Below are 25,930 nucleotides of genomic sequence, written 5' to 3' on the forward strand. Positions count from 1 at the left end.
GCTCCCCTTCCCCCAAAATACCTTCTCTCCTAAATGTGGAAATTGCTTATTTTATCTTTTTTGGCTATTGGTCTTGGGTGGACACCTGGCTCTTGCCAGGCCAATTAACAGTCTATGCTGGAAATTTCAACTTTGGGACTGAGAGTTCATCTCTCTTTGGATGCCTGCAGCATCCAAAAGTTCAGAAGTACTCAGTGGCTATGTTTTCTGCTAATTAAACCTAAAAATTGGAAAAGTCTAGTTATAAAAGAAAGAGAAAATGAAGATGTGCAGAGAAGCTGGACCCAGAGTTGGGAAATTGTGTGCTCAATCCCAGGTCTTCGAGTCCAGTCACATCCTTGTCTTCAAGTCCAGCGAGACAAGTCCGACTCCTTACATTAAAATCCCTGTTACAGGCTGGTTCAGACTGAGTTTCAGATACTGCACCTAAGTCAGTCCTAATCCCACTGCATATGGCAACTTGGCAGTTTAACCACAATCTACCTTGCTAGCTTCACTTCCGTGTTCTGACCACACCTCCATTCTATCACATACTCACACTGACCTAGCAGTCATTCCCCTCAAATTCAACTCCACTCTTGAGCCCTGCAGTGCATTCACCTGGGATGACTTTCTTCCTTCTCCTTTACATGGAGAATGCCTCACATTTACCCTGAGATGCTGCAAAAATGCTTCCACTCATTGTGAAGCTTTTTGATTATCTACTGCTCCCATATCCAAGTCAAAAGACCACTCCATTTTCTGTGGTTCATTGTCCTTTGTAGATGCTTCTTTGATTACACTGATCACATTATATTGTAGAATTCCCATTTGTTCATATACTGTTTTTTAAGTTCTTCAAGGACAGTGTCTATGTAGCTCCACTAACACAAATAGAGAACACATGACCCATACTTCTTAAATGTTTGATAAATCAGGTTATTCCAACAAATCAAATGCATTCCCCCTTGCCACACGGGCTGTAGCAAATGTGCTCCCAAAAGACATGACCAACTTCTTAATATCTGATTAAGAAAGCAGTCTTTTATGAATAATGTCAATTTTGTGTTTGAACACAACAAGGGTAACTTATACGTAAAATAAACTGACCAGGGGAAGCAGAATCAACATCAGAGCCCCCCACATCCCTAATCCTATGGGGTCTAAATCAGTAACTACAATCTTATACCTGAGATGTTGTTCGTTCTCTTTTCTTATACTTTTTATATTATTCATTCTGTTAAATGCTTTTACCTCTAAATACACATCAACCCCACTTGCACCATTTGCTTTTTGCACCGAAGTATTCTAAAAAAAAGTTGGATTACTAAACCACACAAATGCAAAAGCTATGTTATCAGCTAATTTTAATACTCTGTTAAGTTTTTTTCCTGAAGTTCTTGTATACATTTAACCTCAAATGTACACAAGAAAATAAATTTCCAATGGGTTGCAGGCTTTTTGTTGTTTTTAAGTGTATCAGATATATAACATTATCTGGAAACCAGGAGGAAAAAAAGATTGTTTTATTTTATACTCTACCCAGTAACAAAACAAAGGAAATAGAACACAATTTCTTTGTGGCTAAGCTGGTTTATTGAACTTCATGGGGGAAATGTAACAGTGACACTATTCCACAACAAAATTATTTAACTTTAGATTTCATGAGGAAACATGTATTTGCAATATACTTTCAATAATGCATTGTTATTAACAGCTAACTACATTAGATTCTGGGGTAGTTTCCTTTGGTATTCTCAAATTAAGACTTTTCCAAAACATGTCTGATATTTTAATTATTTTCAATTAAAGGTCATAGTTAAAATAAATTCTGCAGATTTTTAAAATGTGTGATTTTTTCCTTAAAAATTAATAATTAGTTGTTAGATAGCTATCATTTTGGAAGTGATTTGCAACAGGCAATGAACTGTTTTATAAATATTTTAAGATATTGAAAGCTTTATCCCCATTCAACTGGTAGGTTCTTTTTAAAAATAAAAACATACATATAAAAAATTAAAACAAATTGTTACAAATGAGATACAAATATTTTAAAACTAATAAATATTAAAGTTAAAAAATAAGTCCTTTCACAGAACTGTGAAGGATACTACTAATTCCTTACAAAAAGAAATAAAGTTACTCTTTTTAAAACCATAATAACAGTAATAAAAAACCATAAATGTGCTTGGAAAGTCTATAAACTTTCTTCCCCAACTTTAGAAAATATTTTGAAAAGCAATAAACAGATTCCCTTCTTTAAAAAGTTGTTACATCCATCACAGTTACTACAGCTGTCACTGTTTTATTACAAAAATAGTTATAAATCAAGGTTAATTTCGATACAAGTAAAACAATTTTTAATTTTTAATTCCAGCATGATTAACAAAAATGATCTCCCTAAATGCAAATAAAGCCAATTTGAGTTCTAATACTTAAAATGGAATAATCACTTCCTATAATTATTATTTTCAGTTAGTTCATTTAATAGAATTACCTTGTCTTTATATTTAAATTATCCAGTTAGGACCACCATGATGATTAAACAAAAATCTTAAACTAGATTAGATTACATTTTTAATTGATTTCCCACATTCTGAAAATATTTTAAGTACAATAATCTTTTGGCTTAATTTCCTCCAAAATTATTAAGGACAGCAATCTATCAAAATTAGTGAATGTGAACACTTCGGTTAAAAGTCATGGCTTACATTCCATTTACGTAAATAGTTTAATATGTAAGCTTGCTATATTTTATGTGCAAAGATTTAAATTCAAAATAAAAGTATTTAGGTTAAAAAACTTTTTGAAATATTATTTCCATCACTGAAGGACAGACATTTTTCAATATCTAATTTATTTTTCATACTGAGGAGGAACAGCTTCTTGTGACCATAAAATTTAGATATCTTAAAAATTGATACAACACAATACTATTACAGAAATACATGTAGACTAATAGCAATTAGAGTTGTGCCTTCACAGCTACAATCCAAATGCAAGTTCATTTGTTAACTTGGCAGTTGTAATTAAATTTATTGGAGTTGAAGGGAGAGCAAGAGATACCATACCAGATACACCGCTTGAAATTACTAAAGGCCAAGTAAGAATAGGTCTCCTGTGTTAGCTAGAAGCTATGTTTACCTATTTTCCCCCAAGTTACAACTCTTCATATGCTTTCAGTTAGTTTTACACTGTTTAAATATACCAAAATAAAATATAAAGCACCTATGTCACTTTATTTGCCTTAAAATCTGACTTATTTTTGCATATTTTAATAGGATTTAGTAAGAAAGCAATTTGACCAGGTATGGTGGCTCACACCTGTAATCCCAGCACTTTGGGAAGCTGAGGTGGGTGGATCATGAGGTCAAGAGATTGAGAACATCCTGATCAACATGGTGAAACCCTGTCTATACTAAAAATACAAAATTTAGCTGGGCGTGGTAGCACACGCCTGTAGTCCCAGCTACCCGGGAGGCTGAGGCAGGAGAATCACTTGAACCTGGGAGGTGGAGGTTGCAGTGAGCCGAGATCACGCCACTGCACTCCAGCCTGGAGACAGAGCGAGACTCCGTCTCAAAAAAAAAAAAAAAAAAAGAAAGAAAGAAACTCAAATAACTCTTTTAAAAATAACAATGATTTTTGTAGATCTGATAAATATTAATTAGAAAATCAAACATCTAGAACTCTTGGAAAAGTCATTCTTTATGGACTGGGAACCAGGAAACATTCTGTGCCTTCTTATCCCACTGGAACTAAAGTGTTAGCTCTAAAACTACCAATAATAACAAAACTAAATATGTTAGTAAAACAAAGGAAGGCCAGATGCAGTGGTGAGTACCTACAGTCCCAGTTACTGGGGAGGTTGAGGTGGGAGGATTGCTTGAGCCCAGGAGCTCAAGGTCAGCCTGGGAAACATAGCAAGACCCTGTCTCTACCAAAAAACAAAAAAAGTACTCTGGGGAGAGGCAAATACCAGTTTTTACCCTATTAAGAACACTTCCCATTTAAAGGACATACTATTAGGTGTGTGCTAAACCTTTAATATTTTATTCCAATCCTAGGAACACAACATGGAACGGTTACTGATTCTTTATTCCATCATGTCCTCGTTTGAAGCTTCCTTCATTGGGCTCTAGATGGAGAGATGTTCAGATTCATCCTATCTTTGCTTCATTTTCAATCTCACCTGAAAACCAACTTTTCCTGTGTTGTCACAGTGACAAACTTAAGTAGATACAAAATACAAAAGTGTGACAATGACAAACAGCAAAGTGTCAAGATGACCCATTACAGTTGAGATTAAATCTTATGACTTATTACTGTCATACTTGAAAAGTATTTCTTTAGCCAAAATTAGGTAATATAATAAAGACTGTTATTTAGCACCAGCACGTCGCTGCAGGCTTTGGTTCAGGCTTCAGGATAATTTCATTATCAGGGGGTTGACTAAGCATTAATGGTTTGTGGCTCTTAAGCTTATGAGCCAAGGTCATAAATATAGCTTCCACGTGGTCATTATCATTGGGGTTTTTAGCAGACGTTTCAAACAAAGGCATACTGTGTGTGTCAGCAAATTTTTGTGCCAAGTCTGTGGGTACCTGAATGGCACTTCTCAAATCACATTTATTTCCAACAAGAATCCGTGGTATATCATTGGCTAGCAAATGTTGCTTGCATTCTTCTATCCAAGATGGTAGGCTATGAAAACTAGCCATGTTGGTCATATCATACACGAAGACAACAGCATGTACATTTCTGTAGTAGTGCTGAACCATGCTCTTTCTGAATCGTTCTTGTCCTGCTGTGTCCCATAGCTGGATCTAAAAATGGGAAGAAAAAGAAGAAAACTGAAAATCTCATTCAAATTATACATATCAAGAAATGTAATCATCTTGCACTGTCTTTATTATCTCGTCACTTAAAATATTTTGATTTCTCCCTTCCATAATGTCTTTTCAGTGTTACCTATGGGATCCAGACTTCATGATACCAGTTACCTCATAATTAAATTATAATACAAGTGTCGGAACAAATATTTCAATACAGGATTTTCTAAATTTCTGTAAGTCCAATTTGTTTAAATAAAATTATACCTCAAAATTTTATTTTAAAATGTTGAGAAAAATATATCAGGTGTTAACATGTTAAGCATTTAGTTCCTGTAAATTTGGTTACTATATACTCCTCTTTACCTTTCACTAGTCTAATTTAAAATATTAAACCTAGGAAAGATGTTGTTATGAGATCCAGCCTCCAAACAAACATACATGTATGTGTATGTCTATGAAATCCAGGCCCCCTTGAAAATTTAAGAAGGCTAGAAAAAAAGCAAGAATAAAAACACTCAACATACAATTAAAATGCTTAAAACTATAGATGTCAAAACTTACTACAAAGCTACAGTAATCAAGACTGTGAAACTGGCCTAAGATTAAACACATAAATCAATGGAACAGAACTGTGGATCCAGAAATGAACCCATGTATCTATAGTCAACTGATTTTTAACAAGATTACCAAAACAATGCAACAGCAGGAAAGATTAGTCATTTCAATAAATGGTGCTGGACAACATGCAAAAAATGAGGCTGGATCCCTACCTCACACCATATATAAAAACTTAACTCAAAATGGATCAAAGACCTAAATTTAAGAGCTAAAACTTTATAACTCTTTGTAACCCTGAATTAGGCAATGGTTTCTTAGATATGGTATCTAAAGCACAAGCAACCAAAGAAAAAAATAAACTGGACTTCATCAAAATTAAAAATATTTGTGCAGCCAAGTATGGTGGCTCAGCACTTTGGGAGTCCAAGGCATCAGGGTCACCTGAACCCAGGAGTTTAAGACCAGCCTGAACAAATAAAATTGGAGGGTGGAGCAAGATGGCAGAATAGAAAGCTCCACCTATCATGCCCCCAACTCCCCGACAAGGACACCAAGTTAGTAACTATCTACACAGGAAAAACAAAAAAAACAACAAAAAAAAAACAACTTCATTAGAACCAAAAATCAGGTGAGCACTCATAGTACCTAGTTTTAACTTCATACTGCTGAAAAAGGAACTGAAGAGATAGAAAAAACAGTCCTGAATTGCCAACACCCACTCCCCGCACCCCCAGCAGCAGCGGTGTGGTACAGAGAGCTTCTCTGGGCACTGGGAAAAAGAGAACACAGCAACTGTGAGGTACTGAACTCAGTTCTGTCTTGTTAGAGCAAAAAGGAAAACCGGCCAAACTCAGCTGATGTCTACCCACAGAGGGAACATTTAACCCAGCCCCAGCCAAAGGGGAACCACCAATCCCAGCAGTCCAAACATGAGTTCCCACAAACCTTGCCTTCTGTGTCTCCAAGTAAACTTGAAAGGCAGTCTAGGCCAAAAGCATTGCAATTCTGAGGCAAGTCTTAGTGCTAAACTAGGCCTAGAGACAGTGGACTGAGGCAGGCAGGAGACACACTAAGACTCCAGCTGGGGCAGCCAAGGGAGTGCTGCCATCACCCCTTCCCTAACCCCAGGCTGCACAGCTCACAGCTCCAAAAAAGACCACTTCCTTCCATTTGAGGAGGAGAGGAGAGATGAGAGGACAGGACAGGAGAGGGAAGAGTGGGGACGACACTGTCTTGATCTTAGATACCAGCTCAGCCATAGCAGGATAGGGCACTGGTCAGTTGTGAGGTCCTCATTCCAGGCCTTAGCTCCTGGATGACATTTCTAAATACATCTTGGGCAGAAGGGAACCTGCTGCCTTGAAGGAAAAAACCCAATCCTGGCAGCATTCATCACTGCTAAATGAAGAGCCCCTGGGCCCTGAAAAACCAGCAGCCATACCCAGGCACTACATTGACAGCCTTGGGTGAACCTCTGAGACTTGCTGGCTGCAAGTGAGACTCAGCACGTAATTAGCTGTGGCGGCTATAGGGCAAAACTCCTGCTTGAGAAAAGCAGAGGCAAAAGTAAAGGGGACTTTGTCTTGTACCTTAAGTACCAGCATGGCCACAGGGGGGCCTGTGGGGTCCCAGATTTCAGGACTTGACTCTTGGACAGCATTTTTGGACCTGCCCTGGGCCAGAGGGGACCCCACTACTCTGAAGGGTAAGGCCCAGACCAGGCAGCATTCATGACAACCTGACTTAAGAGCCCTTGGACCTTAAGGGAACAGTGGTGGTAGTCTGGCAGTACTCCTCATGGCCTGGGGTGGCAGTAGCTACAGGTGGGAAGCTCCTCTCTTTGGAAAGGGGAGGGAAGAGTGGGAAGGACTGTGTCATGCAGTTTGAGTGCCAGCTCAGCCACAGTACAACAGAACACCAAGTAGACTTCTAACATTTTTAACTCTAGTCCCTGACTTCTGGAAGGCACTTCTGGACCAATCCAAGACTTCGAGAAACTTGCCACGCTGAAGAGATGGGACACAGGCCTGGCTGGCTTTGCCACCTGCTGATTGTAGAGTCCTAGGGCCTTGAGTAAACACAGGCAGTAGCCAGGGAGTGGTTACAGCAGGCCTTGGGTGAGACACATTGCTATGTTGGCTTCAGGTCTAGTACAGTCTAGACCTAGTGCAGAGGCAAAAGTAAAGGAGACTTTGACCTAATGCAGTCATAGTGGTGGTGGTCACAGGGGTGATTGTGTCACTCCACTCTCAGTATTAGGTGGCTCAGAACAGAGAGAGAGAAAGAGAGACTTTGTATGTTTGGAAGAAAGGGAAGGGAGCAAGCGTCTCTGCCTGGTTGAGAATTCTCCTGGATGTTGTCTAAGACCATCAAGGTGGTACCCCTACAAGTCTTCAAGAACCACAGTGTTACTGGGTTTAGGGTAACGCTTAAGGCAGATACAGCTTAGATCATGACACTTAAGTCCTTTCAAATGTCTGAAAAGCCTTCCCAAGAAGGACAGCTACAAATAAGCCCAGACAGTGAAGACCTAACCCTTCACTGTCCAGACACAGAAGAATATCTACTAGCATCGACACCATCCAGGAAAACATGACCTCACCAAATAAACTAAATAAGGCACCAGGGACCAATCCTGGAGAAACACATATGTGACCTTTCAGAAGAGGATTCAAAATAGCTGTTTTGAAGAAACTCAAGATAACACAGAGAAGGAATTCAGAACACTACCAGATAAATTCAATGAAGAGATTCTTGAAGAATGCATCAGAGTCCTTTAACAGCAGAACTGATCAAGCAGAAGAAAGAATAAGCAAGCTTGAAGACAGGCTAATTGAAAATACACAGAAGAGACAAAAGAAAAAAGAATAAAAAACAAGGAAGCATGCCTACAGGATCTAGAAAATAGCCTCAAAAGGGCAAATCTAAGAGCTACTGGCCTTAAAGAGAAGGTAGAGAAAGAGACAGAGATAGAAAGTTTATTCAAAGGGATAATACAAAAAACTTCCCAAACCTAGAATAAGATATCAAAATTCAAGTATAAGAAAGTTATAGAACGCCAAACAGATTTAACCCAAAGAAGACTACCTGAAGGCATTTAATAATCAAACTCCCAAAGGTCAAGAATAAAGAAAGGATCCTAAAAGCAGCAAGAGAAAAGAAACAAATAACATACAATGGAGCTCCAATAGGTCTGGTAGCAGATGTTTCAGTGGAAACCTTACAGGCCAGGACAGACTGGCATGATATATTTCCAACTGCTGAAGAAAAAAACCTTTTACCCTAGAATAGTATATCTGGCAAAAATATCATTCAAACATGAAGGAGAAATACTTTCCCAGACAAACAAAAGCTGAGGGGTTTGATCAATACCAGACCTCTGCTACAAGAAATGCTAAAGGCAGCACTTCAATCAGAAAGAAAAGGACATTAATGAGCAATATATAATCACTCAAAGATACAAAATTCACTGGTAATAATAAGTACACAGAAAAACACGGAATATTATAACACTGTAACTGTGGCGTGTAAACTACTCTTATCCTAAGTAGAAAGACTAAATGATGAACCAATCAAAAATAATAACTATGATGACTTTTCAAGACATAATCAATACAATAAGATATAAACAGAAACAAGAAAAAGTTAAAAAGTGGGAAGGATGATGTTAAGGCATACGGTTTCTATTAGTTTTTTGTTTGTTTATATAAAGAGTGTTAACCTGTTATCAGGTGATATGGTTTGACTGTGTCCCCACCCAAATCTCATCTTGAATTCCCATGTGTTGTGGGAGGGACCCTGTGGGAGGTAACTGAATCATGGGGGCAAGTATTTCCTGTGCTGTTGTCATGACAGCGAGTAAGTCCCAAGAGATCTGATGGTTTTAAAAAGGGGAGTTCCCTGCACCAGCTCTCTTCTCTTGTCTGCTGCCATGTGAGACACGCTTTTCACCTTTTGCCTTGATTGTAAAGGCCTCCCCAGCCACATGGAACTGTAAGTCCAATAAACTTGTTTCTATTTTAAATTGCTCAGTCTCAGGTCTTTATTAGCACCATAAAAAATGGACTAATACATCAGGTTAAAATAATGGGTTATAAGATAGTATTTGCAAGCATCATGGTAACCTCAAGCCAAAAAATATACAATGGATACACAAATAATAAAAAGCAAGAAACTAAATCATATCACTGGAGAAAATTACCTTCACTGGAGGAAGACAGGAAGGAAAGAAAGAAGGAAGGAAGAGAAGACTATAAAACAACCAGAAAACAAATAACAAAATAACAGAAGTAAAATAAAATACCTAGGGATTAACCAAAGAAGTTAAAGATCTCTACAATGAAAACTATAAAACATTGATGAAAGAAATTAAGGCGTACACACACAAGAATGGAAAAATATTCCATGTCAATGGATTGGAAAAATCAATATTGTTAAAAAATGTCCATAGTACCAGATTAATTTACAGACTCAATGCAATCTCTATTAAAATACCAGTGACATTCTTCACAGAAATAGAAAAAACAATCTCAAAATTTATATGGAACCACAAAAGACTCAGAATAACTCAAACTCTCCTAAGCAAAAAGAACAAAACTGGAGGAATCACATTACCTACCTTCAAATTGTACTTCAGATCTGTAGTAACCAAAACAGCACGATACTGGCATAAACACAGACCTGCAGACCAATGCAACAGAATAGAGAATGCAGACACAAATCCACACACCTACAGTGAACTAATTTTTGACAAAGTTGCCAAGAACACACTGGGGAAAAGACAGTCTCTTCAATAAATGGTGCTGGCAAAACTGGGTATTCACATGTAAAAGAATGAAACTAGACCCCTATCTGTCGCCATATACAAAAATCAAATCAAAATGCATTAAAGGCTTAAATCTAAGACCTCAAACTATGAAACTACTACAAGAAAATATTGGGGAAAATCTTCAGGACACTGGTCTGGGCAAAGAGTTCTTAAGCATTACCCCACAAGCACAGACAACCAAAGCAAACATGGACAGTGGAATCACATCAAGTTAAAAAGCTGCTGTGCAGCAAAGTAAATAAAAAAGTGAAGAGACAACCCACAGAATGGAAGAAAATATTTGCAAACTACCCCTCTGATAAGGGATTAATAACCAGAATATATTAGGAGCTCAAATTCTATAGCAAAAAATCTAATAATCTAATAAAAAATGCGCGAAAGATTTGAACAGACATTTCTCAAAAGAAGACATACAAATGGCAAACAGGTATACGAGAAGGTGCTCAACACCAACAATCATCAGAGAGATACAAATCAAAACTACCATGAGATATCATCTCATTCCAGTTACAATGGCTTGTATCTAAAAGACAGGCAATGACAAATGCTGGGGAGGATGTAGAGAAAAGGGAACCCTCCTACACTGTTGGTGGGAATGTAAATTAGTACAACCACTATGGAGAACAGTTTGGAAGTCCCTCAAAAAACTCAAAATGGAGCTACCATATGATCCAGCAATCCCACTGCTGGGTATATACCACAAAGAAAGGAAATTAGTATATCAAAGAGATATCTGGACTCTTACGTTTTTTGCAGCACTATTTATAACAGCTAAGATCTGGAAGCAACCTAAATGTCCAACAACAGATGAATATATAAAGAAAATGTGGTACATATGCACAATGGAGTACTATTCAGCCACAAAAAAAGAATGAGATCCAGTCATTTCCAACATCATAGATGGAACTGGAGATCATTATGTTAAATGAAATAAGCCAGACACAGAAAGACAAACATCACATGTTCTCACTTATTTGTGGGATCTAAAAATCAAATCAATTGACTTTATGAACATAGAGAGTAGAAAGATGGTTACCAGAGGCTGGGAAAGGTAGTGGGGTTTCAGGGTAGGGGAGATGGGGATGGTTAATGGGTACAAAAAAAATAGAAAGTATGAATAAGACCTACTATTTGATAGGCAATAGGATGACTATAGTCAATAATAATTGTATATTTTTTAATAACTTAATGTAATTGTTTTTTGGTTTTTTTTGAGACAGGACATTGCTCTATTGCCTAGGCTGGAGTGCAGCAGCACGATCTCAGCTCACTGCTGCCTCGACCTCCTGGGCTCAAGGAATCCTCCTGCCTCAGTCACCTGAGTAGCTGGGACTACAGGTGCGAGCCAATATACCCGGCTAATTTTTTTATTTTTTTGTAGAGATGGGTTTTTGCCATGTTGGCCAGCTGGTCTAAACTCCTCAGCTCAAGCGACCTGCCTGCTTCAGCCTCCCAAAGTGCTGGGATTACAGGCATGACCCACTGCATCTGACCTGAATTGTTTGTAACTCAAAGGATAAATACTTGAGGGAATGAACACCCCATTCTCCATGATGGGCTTATTTCACATTGCATGCCTGTATCAAAACATATAATGTACCTGATAAATATATACACCTATTATGTATCCACAAAAACTTTTAAAAAATTTTTAAAAATGAAATCAAAATATTCCATTAAAAAACAAAAAACAAAACAAAAAAAAAAACCAGTCTGAACAACATAGGGAGACCCTGTCTCTCAAAAAAAAAAAAAAAAAAAAAAAAAAAAAAAAAAATGCCGGGGGTGGGTGGAGGGCCAGGCACAGTGGCTCGTCCCTGTAATTCCAGCACTTTGGAAGGCCAAGGCAGGCGGATCACATGAGTCCAGGAGTTCATGGCCAGCCTGGCCAACATGGTGAAACCCCATCTCTACTAATAATACAAAAATCAGCCAGGTGTGGTGGCAGGTGTCTGTAGTCCCAGCTACTCGGGAGGTTGAGGTGGGAGAATCACTCGAGCCTGGGAGACAGAGGCTGCAGTGAGCTGAGATCATGCCACTGCACTGCAGTCTGGGCGACAGAGCAAGACCCTGTCTCAAAAAAAAAAAAAAAAAGGTTTGTGCTTCTAAGGACACTATCAAAGTGAAGAGACAACTCACAGAATGGGAGAAAATATCTGCAAATAAAATATATCTGAGACCAGACATGATGGCTCACGCCTGTAATCCCAGCGCTTTGGGAGGCTGAGGCGGGCAGACTGTCTGAGTTCAGGAGTTCCTTAAGACCAGCCTGGTCAACAGGGCGAAACCCCGTCTCTACCAACAATACAAAAAATTAGCAGGGCATGGTGCATGTGCCTATAGTCCCAGCTACTTGGGAGTCTGAGGCACAAGACTCGCTTGAACCCGGGAGGTGGAGGTTGCAGTGAGCTGAGATCGCGTCACTGCACTCTAGCCTGGGTGACAGAACAAGACTATGTCTCAAAAACAAAAAACAAAACAAAAAACAAACAAACAAAAAAGGAAAAGACCCTTGAAATTCTATATTTAGCATTTAGAAAGATATTTTGGTAATAAATTGGATGACCTATATAAAAGCTATCCAAGGGAACTAGAGCTGATTTTTTTCTCTTTTAATAACATTTTCTGTAACTCAGATGTTCAAGCATCACTTCATTAATGAAAAATGACTTATGTTTTAAGCAAATTATATTCACAAGATAAAAAATAAAAAGCACACAAAAAGGAAATATACCAAAATATTAACAATGCTTGTTTCCAAGGTGACTTCTCCCTTTATTTCTACTTTTCTATTTTCCTTAACAGACATGCATGTCATTTATAAAAACAAACTAAAAAAAAAAAAAAAATGATTACACAGAATTTAGACCTGCCTCAAAGAACTGTGGATGTCCTCAAGAAATGTAAGCGGTAATGATAAATGTTAACCCCAGGCCGGGTGCAATGACTCACACCTGTAATCCCAGCACTTAGGGAGCCTGAGGTGGGAGGATTACTTGAGCTCAGGAGTTTGAAACCAGCTTGGGCAACACAGTGAGATCCTGTCTCTACCAGCTTGGGCAACACAGTGAGACCTTGTCTCTACTTTGTTTCTACCAGTAAGACTCTGTCTCTTAAAAAAAAAAAAAAAAAAAAAGTGAGCTGGGAGTGGTGGCATGCACCTGTGTTTCCAGTTACTTAGGAGGCTGAGGTAGGAGGATCACTTGAGCCCAGGAGATCAAGGCTGCAGTAAGCCATAATCGTGCCACTGCACTCTAGCCTGGGCGACAGAGTGAGACCTTGTCTCCAAAAAAAAAGAAGTTTTAACCTTAAGAAAACCCTTTGTTTTTAGATGAGACTGACTAAACAATATTCCTCTTCCTATTCCCTATTTAATAAATGGTGCTGGGAAAACTGGCTAGCCATATGTAGAAAGCTGAAACTAGATCCCTTCCTTACACCTTACAGAAAAGTTAATTCAAGATGGATTAAAGACTTAAAATGTTAGACCTAAAACCATAAAAACCCTAGAAGAAAACCTAAGCAATACCATTCAGGACATAGGCATGGGCAAGGACTTCACTACTAAAACACCAAAAGCAAAAGCCAAAATAGACCAATGGGATCTAATTAAACTAAAGAGCTTCTGCACAGCAAAAGAAACTACCATCAGAGTGAAAAGGCAACTTACAGAATGGGAGAAAATTTTTGCAATCTACGCATCTGACAAAGGGCTAATATCCAGAATCTACAAAGAAACAAATTTACAAGAAAAAATCAAACAATCCCATCAAAAAGCGGGCAAAGGATATGAACAGACACTTCTCAAAAGAAGACATTTAAGCAGCCAACAGACACATGAAAAAATGCTCATCATCACTGGCCATCAGAGAAATGCAAATCAAAACCACAATGAGATACCATCTCACACCAGTTAGAATGGTGATCATTAAAAAGTCAGGAAACAACAGATGCTGGAAAGGATGTGAAGAAATAGGAACACTTTTACACTGTTGGTGGGACTATAAACTAGTTCAACCATTGTGGACGACAGTGTGGTCATTCCTCAAGGATCCAGAACTAGAAATACCATCTGACCCAGCCATCCTATTACCGGGTATATCCTCAAAGGATTATAAATCATGCTACTATAAAGACACATGCATACATATGTTTATTGCGGCACTATTCACAATAGCAAAGACTTGGAACCAACCCAAATGTCCATCAATGATAGACTGGATTAAGAAAATGTGGCACATATACACCATGGAATTATGCAGCCATAAAAAAGGATGAGTTCATGTCCTTTGTAGGGACATGGATGAAGCTGGAAACCATCATTCAGAGCAAACTATTGCAAGGACAGAAAACCAACACCACATGTTCTCATAGATGGGAACTGAACAATGAGAACACTTGGACACAGGGTGGGGAACATCAAACACCGGGGTCTGTCGTGGGGTGGGGGGAGAGGGAAGGGATAGCATTAGGAGAAATACCTAATGTAAATGACGAATTAATGGGTGCAGCACACCAACATGGCACATGTATACATATGTAACAAACCTGCACATTGTGCACATGTACCCTAGAACGTAAAGTATAATAACTAAAACAAAAACAAAAAAACAATATTCCTCTTCCCATCAATCCTGTTCAAAATTCTGCTTTCTAATCATATCAAGTCTTCCAGAACAGAGAGGTATGAAATTACCCCTTTTTTCTTTTTATTTTTTTGAGACGGGGTCTCACTCAGCTCCCCCAGGCTGGAATGCAGTGGCACAATCATGGATCATTGCAGCCTCCACCTACTAGGCTCAATCTTCCTGCCTCAGCCTCCCGAGTAGCTGGGACCACAGGCGAGTGTCACCAGGCCCAGCTATGTTTTTAATGTTTTGTAAAGACTGGGGCGGGGGGTCTCACTAGGTTGCCCAGGCTGGTCTCAAACTCCTGGGCTCAAGTGATCCTCCTGCCTTGGCCTTCCAAAGCTTTGGGATTATAGTCATGAGCCATCATGCCCAGCCTGACATAACTCTTTACACTTTACTGGAGACCCATAAAAGTAACTAATAATTGATGAGGCATTTACAAAGGAATATTTAAAAAGAAGCTTCAAAATTTCTCCTACGGAATAACTAAATGATGGGAAGGCTTAGGGCTACTGCTGCCTGCTGCCTTCCAGGCCTGCACACTGAGATGAGAAGACAGGAAAGGAGCAGCGAGAGACCCAGCCATTACAGGACAGGACAACTGATTAAAAACTGTTGGCCATAAAAGGCTAGAGAAAACTTTGAAGGAGACAGACAGACAGTAGGCAAAAAGCAAAGCCTAGAAAACTCTTGAGGCTTAGCTATGAGTGGAATGGTTTATGATGTTTAAAAAAGAAGAGAAAATGACACTTTTGGACCCAAGGAAGTGAGATGCTTTCATCTGGTAAATGTTAAATTAGGGAATATTTTCAGAGAAATTTTTCCCAATTTAATACTTAAATATCTTAGGAAAAATGGCTAATATGTGCTCACACCAATCTTATTCCCATTTTAAACATTATAAAGACAACATAATATATACTTGGCCAGGCGCGGTGGCTCACGCCTGTCATCCCAGCACTTTGGGAGGCTGAGGTGGGTGGATCACTTGAGGTCAGGAGTTCAAGACCAGCCTGGCCAACATGGTGAAACCCTGTTTCTACTAAAAATACAAAAAAATTAGCCAGGCTTGGTGGCACACGCCTTTAATCCCAGCCACTGGGGAGGATGAAGCAGGAGAATCGCTTGAACCTGGGAGGCAAAGGTTGTGGTGAGCCGACATCGCGCCACTGTACTCCAGCCTGGGCGACAGAGACTCCATCTCAAAAAAAAATATTTTTTATGACAGGGTCTCCCTCTCGCCCAGGCTGGAGTACAGTGGCACAATCTTGGCTCACTGCAACCTCCACCTCCCGTGCTCAAGTAATCCTCCCACCTCAGCCTCCTGAGCAGCTGGGACTACAGGAGTGTGTCATCACACCCAGCTAATTTTTGTGTTTTTTGTAGAGATGGGATTTCTCCATGTTGCCCAGGCTGGTCTTGAATTCCTGGGCTCATCTGATCGGCCTCCCAAAGTGCTGAGGTTACATGCGTGAGCCATGGCGCCTGGCCCAAATTCTTCATTTTAAAGGCAGGATTCCTTTCAAATAGTCACAAAACTTTGTTACTTGTCTTCTTAGGAAGCTAAAATTTATTTATTTTAAAATTTTAACAGGGTTTAAGTGAACACAGACCAATACATGAATTGGCAGCACTCAGAACCAGTAGAGGCTGAGAGAGATTCCAGAAACCTAAAATTTATTTCAAAGATTTGCCATTTGATTCCGTACACCAGACGCACAAATTTCTACTCCACATACAAAAAGCAAAAAGTTCTCTTGAGATGTTACTAATACCAGTTATGATGTTGTTTTACAACTTAAAATGTTAACAGAAGCTCTTATGTTGTTCTTATATAGATGATCTTTCACGTGAAAGAATAAAAATGTGTTCTTTGAAGAAACAGGGGAGAAGGAAATTTGATCGCTAATTAGGGATGGAAAATTTGGATTAAAACCTTTAACATTTTAAGTCAAGCAAAAAGAGTATTAAATCAATTTAAAGTCAGATCATTTCTCATTTTGGATAATAAAACTACCAAAAGAGCTGTCATGAACAACAATCTACTATTAGGATTTAGCAGTAGCTAGGTTGCCATTTTTGTTAAAACTTGATATTGGAATTTAGAGATTTATGAAGTATTATATAAAGGAAGTATACATATGCATGAATTTTTTTTTTTTTTTTGAGATGGAGTCTTACTTTGTCACCCAGGCTGGAGTGCAGTAGCATGATGTCAGCTCATTGCAACCTCTGCCTCCCAGGTTCAAGCGATGACAGGCATGAGCCACCACGCCCGGTCAAAAAGTTTTTTTAAATGAAGGATTAATTACAGAATAATAATGGTGATAAGGAAGAGAGCAAGCGGTGAGAGAAAGGACACAGAGGCAAGACCTGTATTCCCAGTACAGTTACCAACTTGTATAACTTTGATCCAGTCACTCAGCCTTTCAAGAGGCTGTTTTAATCTTAAAACCTGGGCTAACTTCTGCAACATTATGGGCTCATCTTTTTTTTTTTTCAATTAGTTATTGCCTTAGAGGAAAAAAATACACACAATTTGGAACAGTAATCTTGGTTATCCATCCTCTCTCCCTATTCTTTCACTGTTTTTTTGTTTTGTTTTGTTTTGTTTTTTTCCCATTACCATCTCTCTCCTGAAGGAATAAGCATTTACTCTTAAACTATTATTATTGATTTGGGGCTTAGCACATTCCAAGTACACTCCAGGAACTCTGCTAAATTCTTTACATGCTCTTATTTTAATATATACGACCCTATGTAATAATTACCCAATCTTCAGATGAGGAAATTGAGGTTTAAGTAATTCACCCAAGGCCACAAAATGAGTAAGTCTTAAGGCCAGAATTTAAACCTAGACTACCTGATTCTGTAGAGAATGCATGTTGTTTCTCCAGCCTAACCCTCATTCTCCCTTCTATTAATAGCACCCTATTTTCCTTGGGAATCAGCCCTCCCCTGCTTTCCATTCACATGAACCACTGGCTCCCAGAGAGGGCGTGTGACCTACGTCTGAACAATCAGAGCATCGCACCCCCGCACTCCCTGTCACTACCATAGTTTAGGAAATGGGCATGTAGGGCCGGGCGCGGTGGCTCAAGCCTGTAATCCCAGCACTTTGGGAGGCCGAGACGGGCGGATCACGAGGTCAGGAGATCGAGACCATCCTGGCTAACACAATGAAACCCCGTCTCCACTAAAAATACAAAAAAATTAGCCGGGCGTGGTGGCGGCGCCTGTAGTCCCAGCTACTCGGGAGGCTGAGGCAGGAGAATGGCGGGAACCCGGGAGGCGGAGCTTGCAGTGAGCCAAGATCGCGCCACTGCACTCCAGCCTGGGCGACAGAGCGAGACTCCGCCTCAAAAAAAAAAAAAAAAAAAAAAAGAAATGGGCATGTAGGACTGTAGTTGGAACTGACAGACAGAGAAATTTACTTCTAGGCTTTTTAGTTACGTGAAACAATAAATTACCTTTTTGCTTAAACTAATTTTCTTAGAGTCCTCACACAGTATCCAAAGCAAGAGATCTTGACCACTGACTCCAGAGAAGTAATTCTCTCTCTTCTCACCACCTCTGAATGTACACACCAATGCTGCCATCTTCATAAGAAGTGATAGAAGAGAATCATAGGCTTCTGAAATCAGGGTGGAAGAACAATAGGAATTCTAACCTGGTTCCTGGGATCCTTCAGATAGTAGGAAGGCCTGGGTCTGTGATAACGTATATTACTTACGCTGTGCCAGCCCCAGGACCAAATCCTAGCAATTCAAAGTCTTTTTCAGACCAAACCCAACTGCCCAAAAGTTTCTGAGCTACGAGATCACAAGATTCCTGAGCATTCTTAAGATACCTTAATTGCTCATATTCTCATTCACTGAATTTCAATGCAAATCAAATCAAATCAAGAGAATCAATTTGGTATCTCTCCAACCACCAACACCACATTTTAAGAAATAAAGTATCAATTTGATTCTGTTTTAAGATAGGGTACAAGGTGATTTCATATAATATATTTTTTGACTTATAAACATTAATTTACTTTTAATGAAGATCAACACAGAACAAAAATTAGGATAAGTAACCTAATTGATATTTTATATTTACACAGCATTCACTGAATGTCATCTTCATCATGCTATAAAAAAATTTAACAAAATTTCTACTCTTCTCTCTAGGCATGTTAGCTACATTTTGTTCTATCTGTGCTTCCAAACTTCAACTTCATGTGCATAATTATTTCTCCTGTGTGCCAATCCGGTATTTGTAGCTGCCAATCAGATATTTCCATTTGAAATAGGACCACCTCAATAAACACATGACTAAAACACAATGTTACAGAGCCCGTCCAAATTCGATGTTTCACGTAGTCCCCCGTAGCTCCACTACCTACCTCCCATCACCCAGACTCAACCTCACTCATCTAGTCATCTTCTTTCTCATCACCAAAAGCCAGTCACTGAAGCCTTTGGCTTTATCTTCAAAACACCTCTTTTATCACTCCTTTATTTTCCCCTGTCACCTCAATTCTGGATTTCCAGAGCACCCTATCAACTGATCTCTCTGCCTCTATATATTCAACACTTTTCCCTGAATACTTACTACGTGGTTTAAGAACTGAACTAGGTTGGGCGTGGTGGCTCACACCTGTAATCCCAGCACTTTGGGAGGCCGAGGCAGGCGGATCACGAGGTCAGGAGTTTGAGACCAGACTGGCCAACATGGTGAAACTCTGTCTCTACTAAAAATACAAAAAATTAACCAGGTGTGGTGGCAGGCGCCTGTAATCCCAGCTACTTGGGAGGCTGAGGCAGGAGAATTGCTTGAACCCAGCAGGCGGAGGTTGCAGTGAGCTGAGACTGTGCCACTGCACTCCAGCCTGGGCAACAGAGCAAGACTTTGTCTCAAAAGAAAAAAAAAGGCCGGGCGCGGTGACTCAAGCCTGTAATCCCAGCGCTTTGGGAGGCCGAGACGGGTGGATCACGAGGTCAGGAGATCGAGACCATCCTGGCTAACATGGTGAAACTCCGTCTCTACTAAAAAATACAAAAAACTAGCCGGGCGAGGTGGCAGGCGCCTGTAGTCCCAGCTACTCGGGAGGCTGAGGCAGGAGAATGGCGTGAACCCGGGAGGCAGAGCTTGCAGTGAGCTGAGATCCGGCCACTGCACTCCAGCCTGGGCGACAGAGCGAGACTCTGTCTCAAAAAAAAAAAAAAAAAAAGAAAAGAAAAAAAAAAACTGAACTAGACATTGGAAGAAGTCTATGAAATTACCAGACATGGATTCTGCCCTGAATAAAACTTAATAAGGGAGGTAAGACAGGTACGTACGAAATGAGATAGAGATCATCTAAACGTTCAGGTAAGTTGCTAAAAAAGTTCATAGAAGGAAGTAGAGTGAAGGTGTGAGGAGACTTTTTTTTTTTCTTAAGAGACAGTGTCTCATTCTCTTGCCCAGGCTGGAGTGCAATGGTGTGATCATGGCTTACTGCAGCCTCCAACTCCTGGGCTCAAGCAATCCTCCTGTCTCAGCCTCCTGAGCAGCTCAGACTACAGGTGCATGCCACTGCACTTGGCTAATTTTTTAAAATTTTTGGTAAAGATGGGGCTTCACTAAGTTGCCCAGGCTGGTCTTGAATTTCTGGGCTCAAGTGATCTTTGGCCTCCCAAAGTGCTGGGATTACAGGTGTGAGCCACTGGAATCCGGCTGGCTGCAAGTTTTGTTTTTTTTGTTTTTTTTTTTTGAGAGGAGATCTGTTCCTAATAGAAACAACCCCATTAAGAAGGGGGCAAAGGACATGAACAGATACATTTCAAAACAAGACATACCCGTGGCCAAAAAGCATATGAAAAAATGCTCAACATCACTAATCATTAGAGAAATGTAAATCAAAACCACAATGAGATACTATCTCGCACCAGTCAGAATGGCTATTATTAAAAAGTCAAAAAATAACATATGCTGGCAAAGTTGCAGAGAAAAGACAACACTGCTGGTGGGAGTGTAAATTAGTTCATCCCCTGCGGAAAGTGGTGTGATTCCTCAAAGAGCTAAAAACAGAATTATCATTTGCCCCGGCAATCCCATTATTGGGTATATACTCAAAGGAACATAAATCATTCTGCCATAAAGACATCTACACACGTATGTTCATTACAGTACTATCTACAATAGCAAAGACATGGAATCAGCCTAAATGCCCATCAATAGTAGACGGGATAAAGACAATGTGGTATATACATACCATGGAACACTATGAACACTTTTCATGCAACCATGAAAAGAACAAGATCGTGTCCTTTGCCCCCTTCTTAATGGGGTTGTTTCTGTTGCAACATGGAGCCGGAGGCTATTATCCTAAGCAAACTAATGCAGGAACAGAAAACCAAATACCGCATGGACACAAAGACAGGAACAACACACACTGGAGCCTCCTGAAGGGTGGAAGGTGGGAGGAGGAAGATCAGAAAAAATACCTATTGGTACTATGCTTAATATGTGGGTGACAAAATAATCTGTACACCAAAGCCCCGTAACATGAATTTAACTATACAACAAACCTGCACATGTACCCCCTGAACCTAAAATAAAAGTGTTAAGGTAGGGGGGGCTAGACAGAGACAGGATCTGGCTCTGTTGGAGTGGCTCGATCATAGTGCTCTGTACCCTTGAACTCCTGGCCTCAAGCAATGTTCCCACCTCAGCCTCTGGAGTAGCTGGGACTACAGGCACAAGCCACAACACCCAGCTGGAATTTTATAATATAATGGGGAACCACCCAGGGCACTTGAGTCAGGGGAGATAAATCTCTTTGAAGTACAACATTAATCTGGCATTTCGGCAACAATGTACAAAATAGATTAATTGAGGACTGGGAGAACAGGTGAGCTGCTGTAACTGTTAAGCTGCTCCAACATTTCAAAGAGAGGTTAAAAAAAGGACTTGAACTAGAATGTTGAAGACAAGACAGTTAACAGAAAGTGTGCAGGTGGAAAACCAATTGGACTCAGAGAGCAAAGGAGAGGGGTGACACTACAAGGATAAGAAGGATTACAGCAGTACAACCTAGGTGAATTTTGAATTTCATATGATTTTCATGTGTCATGAAATCTTATGATATTTTCCCTAAACATTAAAAAATATAAAAAATCATTCTTAGATTGTGGCCATGTAAAAACAGGCAACAGACCATTTTTGGCCCTCAAGCATAGTTTGCTAACCCTTGTACTGTATCATAATTCTCTGTGCTTATCAAAATGTCTTCTTTCCAGCAATTACTCATTAAATATTTGTTTTACCAGTGTGGGGAGAGGTCCTGATTATTTTCCTTTAGTTAATATGTTAATATTAACTAAATTGCACTTAACATGGGAACATTTCATTTCCACCGCTACAAAAAAGTAAGTGACTAAAATGTTCAAGTAGGAACTGCTGACCTCTAATGGGAGGCTGGATTAAATACAACACCAGGCTTTAATAGGTTGGTGTGTGTCTGTTACTGGAAAATGACTGTGCAAAAGGAATACAATTAGTCATGAAGGGGATACACACACGAGGAAGGAGCATAAGGATTAGAGTTAGGAGTCTCAATTTAAAAGCCTAATGTATTTTTATTTCAGGAATTTAGTTTTATAATTTTATTCGACTTCCGAAATTTCGCAAACAAGATTTTCCTCTTTCAATTACACACACATATTGCTTAGGAACGGATTAGCAGATATAGGCTTTCTTACGTTTCATAAAACATTTTAACAGATTCTGAAAGGGCACTGTCGTTAAGTCATGCTTTCTGAAAATGTTCTAGTCCACGATTATCAAAACATTTAACACAATATCTCATTTTTATCAAACAAATAATGTCTAGAATGGCATTTTACTAGTAAAGTAACATAGACCTTTCCAGCTTTAAGATGAAAAACTAGGAAAAATGTCATTTTAGATCAGGCTACAATTTTCCAAAGACATAATACGAACATTTCAGCAGCACTTCAGATGTATTACAGGTTAACAGAAAAGCAGCAGAAGCAGCACACAGAATAAAGCTCTTTATATCACTTTTCAGTTTTAGAAAAAAAGGGCACTAAAAAAAATTAAGCTCTGTGGTTTAAAAAAAAATGCCCAACACAGCTATATCTTTTCCTACTATAGAAACCTCAGAACATGTCTGTAGTCATTTTAACCACAATAAAAATCTCAAGTCTCACCACTGGTGGCACAAATCAATGGTTAGGGCTTTAGAAGAAAAACAATCTCAGTATCCAAGTCCACATTAATATAACAGGTTAGGCTAAAGTTCGGTAGAAGTAATCCCCCCAAAAATATTTTCTCCTTGCTCTTCCCAATCAGAATTATCAACTCTGTGCTCCCAGATTTGTCATACCTGTGGTTCTGTCTTATTTATCACTGCCAGCACTCACCTCAGTAGTTAGGTAATTGACTTTATACACTGCACATGCTTTGTATTTTTTCAATACTATTATCTCTTAAATTTGCACCTGATTCGTCTGTGATCTTTAAGTATAAACAGCAACCCAGGAACAGAAAAAGGGCCCTCAAATCCCAACTCCTCCCCCACCCTCATTCTCTCCACTTTTGAAAGAATTTCCTACTTCCGTTTTGTTTTTGTTTTGTTTTTGAAATATTTCTCCCCTTAGCTGTCTACGTATGCCCTCCACTATCTCTGCTTTCACCTTTGGGTGTACAACTGCAGAACTAATGGTGGCAAATAGGAAAAATAATGTTAAGCCACCAGGAAAGACAAAGAATCTTTTTAAAGGTACCAACTATGAACCAGGTGCTTCATATATGCCCTCATCTGATCCTCACAGAAGCCTAATAAGGTATTATGATCCCAGTTTTTCAGAAGAAAAAAACAGACTCTGAGAGGTTAAAGAATCTGCCTAAGGTCCATGGTGACCAACTATTTTGGTGTGCTCAATACAGGGAGTCCCCGGGATGTGAGACCCAGTTTCAAAACCTGGACGGTCTTGGGCAAAGTTTGTCACCCTAGTAAGGACACACAGCCCATTCCTACCCTTTCGTAGGTTCAGATTTGAATCCAGGTTAGTGGGGCTCCAAAGCCCACGTACTTCCCAGATTCCCTGCTTCTCCCAAACTGAACTCCCTTCAAACTTCAGAAGCTCCATTATTTTTCACCCCAAAGGCTTCTGGGCCAAACCTAATTCTGGTGAAAAATATTTAGCCTTTTATTCTATCTTTTCTTCTGCAAGTATACAAATCTTTCTAAACTCCCTAATCCAAAGCACCCCCAAAACCACCACTGAGGGCTCATATGGGACATGAAATACGAATGTGAAAAATTAAAAGACAAAAGCACCAAAGAAAGGTTAATTTCTTTTAACTCTGCTTACTTCACCTCTACCATCATTAGCAGTATAACCCATTGGGGTGGGGGTCGATGATTAGGGAACTGAAAAATAAATTGTTCTTGCCTCAAAGATATGAGGGTAGGAATGTCTGAAGCAAGCCTGTTCTCCCACCACTCCCCACCAAGAGACTGAGGTAAAGATGATCTCTGATTTAAAGCAGTGGTATAAGGCAGGGTAGTTCCACCTACGTTTTAAGGAGTGGCATCAACAGGTGGCATTTAGTGGTGGCTTGCTATGAAGGTGTGTCTAAGGTTTATACCATCAAGAGGCCTAAGCCTTGTCATTGATCCTCATTTCACTGTTGCATTCCAACCCTTCAGAACCTCAAACCTGCCCTGGGGCCTATACTACCTTCTCCACTATTACTGTCACTCAGTGTTCCCAGTACCAGGGACCCTCAATAACGACTTAAAGGGAATAAAGAATTAGGAGTGTGTCTGAGGTGGCATCGTGAGAAATGCTTTTGGCAACCTGAGTAGGAACTATCACATACAGAATGTTTCTGCAGGAAAACAGATTTTTCTAAAATCAGTATCATACAGAAACTACCATAGCAAAACTGTATGCAAGAGAATACCTAAGCACTTCCTCAAAGGCAATGAGCTTTACTTCCACAACACCTAAGGCACTGCTCAAATGAATGTTTAATAACTATTACAGATTAAATGAATTTTCCATGCTAGCGAACTGTCACTGTTTTTCCTTCGTTCATATTTCACTGACTCCCAGCACATGACACACAGTCAATGGGTCGGTAGATAAACCCTACACTCTTGAACTCAAGTGTGGTCCACGGACTAGCTGCACCTGCATCATCCGCGAGATTATCAAATCATAACGTGCATTTTCAACAACTAGATCCCCAGGGAAATCGCATGCACACTGAAGTCTGAAAAACAGTGTCTCAGAAGTTTGCAGTATATGAATCCTTCCAATCCCCAACTCCAATCTCATCAGCATGAGAAAAAAATGGAGCACACACACACCGTGCACAGGGCCAGCGACCAGCCCACGGTGGGGCTGGGACACCTGTCATCCCATCCTCCCCAACAGTTCCCCATCCGCTCACCTTGATCCGCTCCCCATCAATCTCCACCGCTCGTTCTCGGAAATCCACCCCTATCGTGGCCTCGGTGCGGTCAGGGAAGCGGCCAGCGCAGAAGCGGTAGGTCAGGCACGTCTTGCCCACATTGGAGTCGCCGATCACGATTATCTTGAAGATGCGGGAGCGTGCAGGAGGCAAAAACCCGGAGGCTCCTGACACCGCCCCGCTGGACGAAAAGCTTGCCTCGAGCGACGACTCCATCTCCTCAGCCATTCCCCCGACCCGCCCCAAACTGAGGCGGAGGAAAGGAGACACAGGAAGGCTGAGAGATTACGCCACCTCGAGCGCGCGCGCCCAGCCGGCCAGTTCAGCTGCGCAACTTCCCACGAGCCACCGCCCACCAGCCCCGAGCGCGCCTGCGCACCTTCCCGCCCCACCCTCGCGCGCACAGGTGTGGCGCCCGCCCGCCCTGCCGCACTGAGCCGCCTGCTCGTGGCCACACGCCACGCGTCACTCGGGCTGGCGCCGGTCTACCTGGGCAGGCGTGGGGCCTGTCGGGGGCTTTATGGCGGCGCGGAAAGCTAGCCTGCCGAGAGGCTGAGCCGAGCGCCCCAGGCCCAACGGCCTGGCTGACCCAGCCCCGCCACGTCCAACGTTCCCGCCCTCTG

The 25,930-nt window shown here is 40.4% G+C and overlaps 1 protein-coding gene across 2 annotated transcripts; it reads right to left on the minus strand.

Annotated features, from left to right (window-relative positions):
• Positions 1-1,552: 1,552 nt before the first annotated feature.
• On the minus strand, positions 1,553-25,929 carry LOC105493263 (RAB33B, member RAS oncogene family). 2 transcript variants are annotated; one of them, XM_071093017.1, is made up of 3 exons: positions 25,797-25,929; positions 25,287-25,554; positions 1,553-4,805 (listed from the first exon to the last, which is right to left on the minus strand). In XM_071093017.1, exons 2-3 carry the CDS (start codon positions 25,533-25,535, stop codon positions 4,365-4,367), a joined length of 690 nt encoding a protein of 229 aa, XP_070949118.1. In that variant the 5' UTR covers positions 25,536-25,554; positions 25,797-25,929; the 3' UTR covers positions 1,553-4,364. The 2 variants fall into 2 exon arrangements, with proteins under 2 accessions (XP_070949118.1, XP_011759089.1); XM_011760787.3 differs by lacking the exon at positions 25,797-25,929 and having other exon boundaries at positions 25,287-25,665.
• Between the last annotated feature and the right edge of the window lies 1 nt (position 25,930).

This window comes from Macaca nemestrina, chromosome 3 (assembly GCF_043159975.1).
Source record: "Macaca nemestrina isolate mMacNem1 chromosome 3, mMacNem.hap1, whole genome shotgun sequence".
Classification (NCBI taxonomy): Eukaryota; Metazoa; Chordata; class Mammalia; order Primates; family Cercopithecidae; genus Macaca; species Macaca nemestrina.